The 1,055-nt window shown below is 37.7% G+C and overlaps 2 protein-coding genes across 2 annotated transcripts in view; both read right to left on the bottom strand.

The window, feature by feature from the left end:
* The window catches only part of BATDEDRAFT_25739 (uncharacterized protein), a gene marked incomplete at both ends in the record, with an annotated part of 1,871 nt that extends 1,089 nt beyond the window's left edge, over positions 1-782 (bottom strand). Inside the window, 3 exons of the mRNA XM_006679804.1 lie at positions 302-379; positions 483-589; positions 658-782. Coding sequence (XP_006679867.1) covers positions 302-379; positions 483-589; positions 658-782 — 310 coding nt within the window. The remainder of the gene's footprint in view (positions 1-301; positions 380-482; positions 590-657) is intronic.
* The window catches only part of BATDEDRAFT_89867 (uncharacterized protein), a gene marked incomplete at both ends in the record, with an annotated part of 872 nt that continues 561 nt past the window's right edge, over positions 745-1,055 (bottom strand). The window contains one exon of the mRNA XM_006679984.1: positions 745-810. Within this exon, the coding sequence (XP_006680047.1) occupies positions 745-810 (66 nt within the window). The remainder of the gene's footprint in view (positions 811-1,055) is intronic.

Raw genomic sequence — 1,055 nt, 5'->3', positions numbered from 1 at the left:
GATGAATCTGTGATTGTACAATGTACGATCATACCAAATATGGACAATTTCAGTTCAAACTCATAGTTTGATTGTGTTGTATGATGGTCAATGCTTTAAAGAATCAAGAATGACTATCAAGTCAATTTGTAGTAGAAACAAGGAATATTCAATCATTGCCTATTCCAAAGCAATCACTAGAAAGTATTCCATTCTACGTGAATACAGCTGTAAAATGAGTGACAGTATCAAGGTGTAGATCTAATAAAACAATTTGTAAATAAATATGGTCAAGTTGAAAGAAGGATTGATGGAATGTTACCAATAGCATGATGTAACGGCTTGCCATCCAGTCGGTCCCATACACAAGTAGTTTCACGCTGATTAGTGATGCCAATAGCTAATATTATTATATCGAGAACATCAGCCAAACCATAAACGTAACGATTAGTGTTAATAGTACGAGCCAGTCCCTTTGATCCACACAACGACATTAAACTAACCTTTGATATCCAATGGCTGCAAGCCCATAGCAGACATGTCAACGACTGTTTTTTGAATACAAGTCACTACTGTCTGGTAAATGACTTCCAAATCATGCTCGACCCATCTAACATTCACAATAGTCAGACTGGCTGCATATCAGCACACTCGTGCATAGCAAGACCAACAACACACCCAGCTTGTGGCAGCACTTGAGCAAATTCTGTCTGATGAGAAGCAATAATATGGCCAGCAGTATCAAACACCATAAAACGAGTGGAACTAGTCCCTTGGTCGATCGATCCAATGTATTGTGGCATCAAGTGATGTGAGAGCAATCAAAGGTTGCTATAGGGATAAGAAAAGTCTTGCTTGTTGTAAACGCATTCATGCTACACAGCATCCAACATGCAATCATTAAATATAAGCTATTCATGCACCATTCGTAAACTGTTGTCTTGAATATACAAATGCAGTGTTTTATTCTTGACTATATGCTGTTACATTCTATTGCACATTCCAAACTCTTTGCAATACTGTGCAAGGGATATGGTTCAGTATAGCTTAATCAGTTTGCAATCAGCTTGCAATCA

Source organism: Batrachochytrium dendrobatidis, assembly GCF_000203795.2.
Source record: "Batrachochytrium dendrobatidis JAM81 unplaced genomic scaffold BATDEscaffold_8, whole genome shotgun sequence".
In the NCBI taxonomy this organism is placed as follows: domain Eukaryota; kingdom Fungi; phylum Chytridiomycota; class Chytridiomycetes; order Rhizophydiales; genus Batrachochytrium; species Batrachochytrium dendrobatidis.
This window is presented reverse-complemented; position numbering and strand designations above follow the sequence as displayed.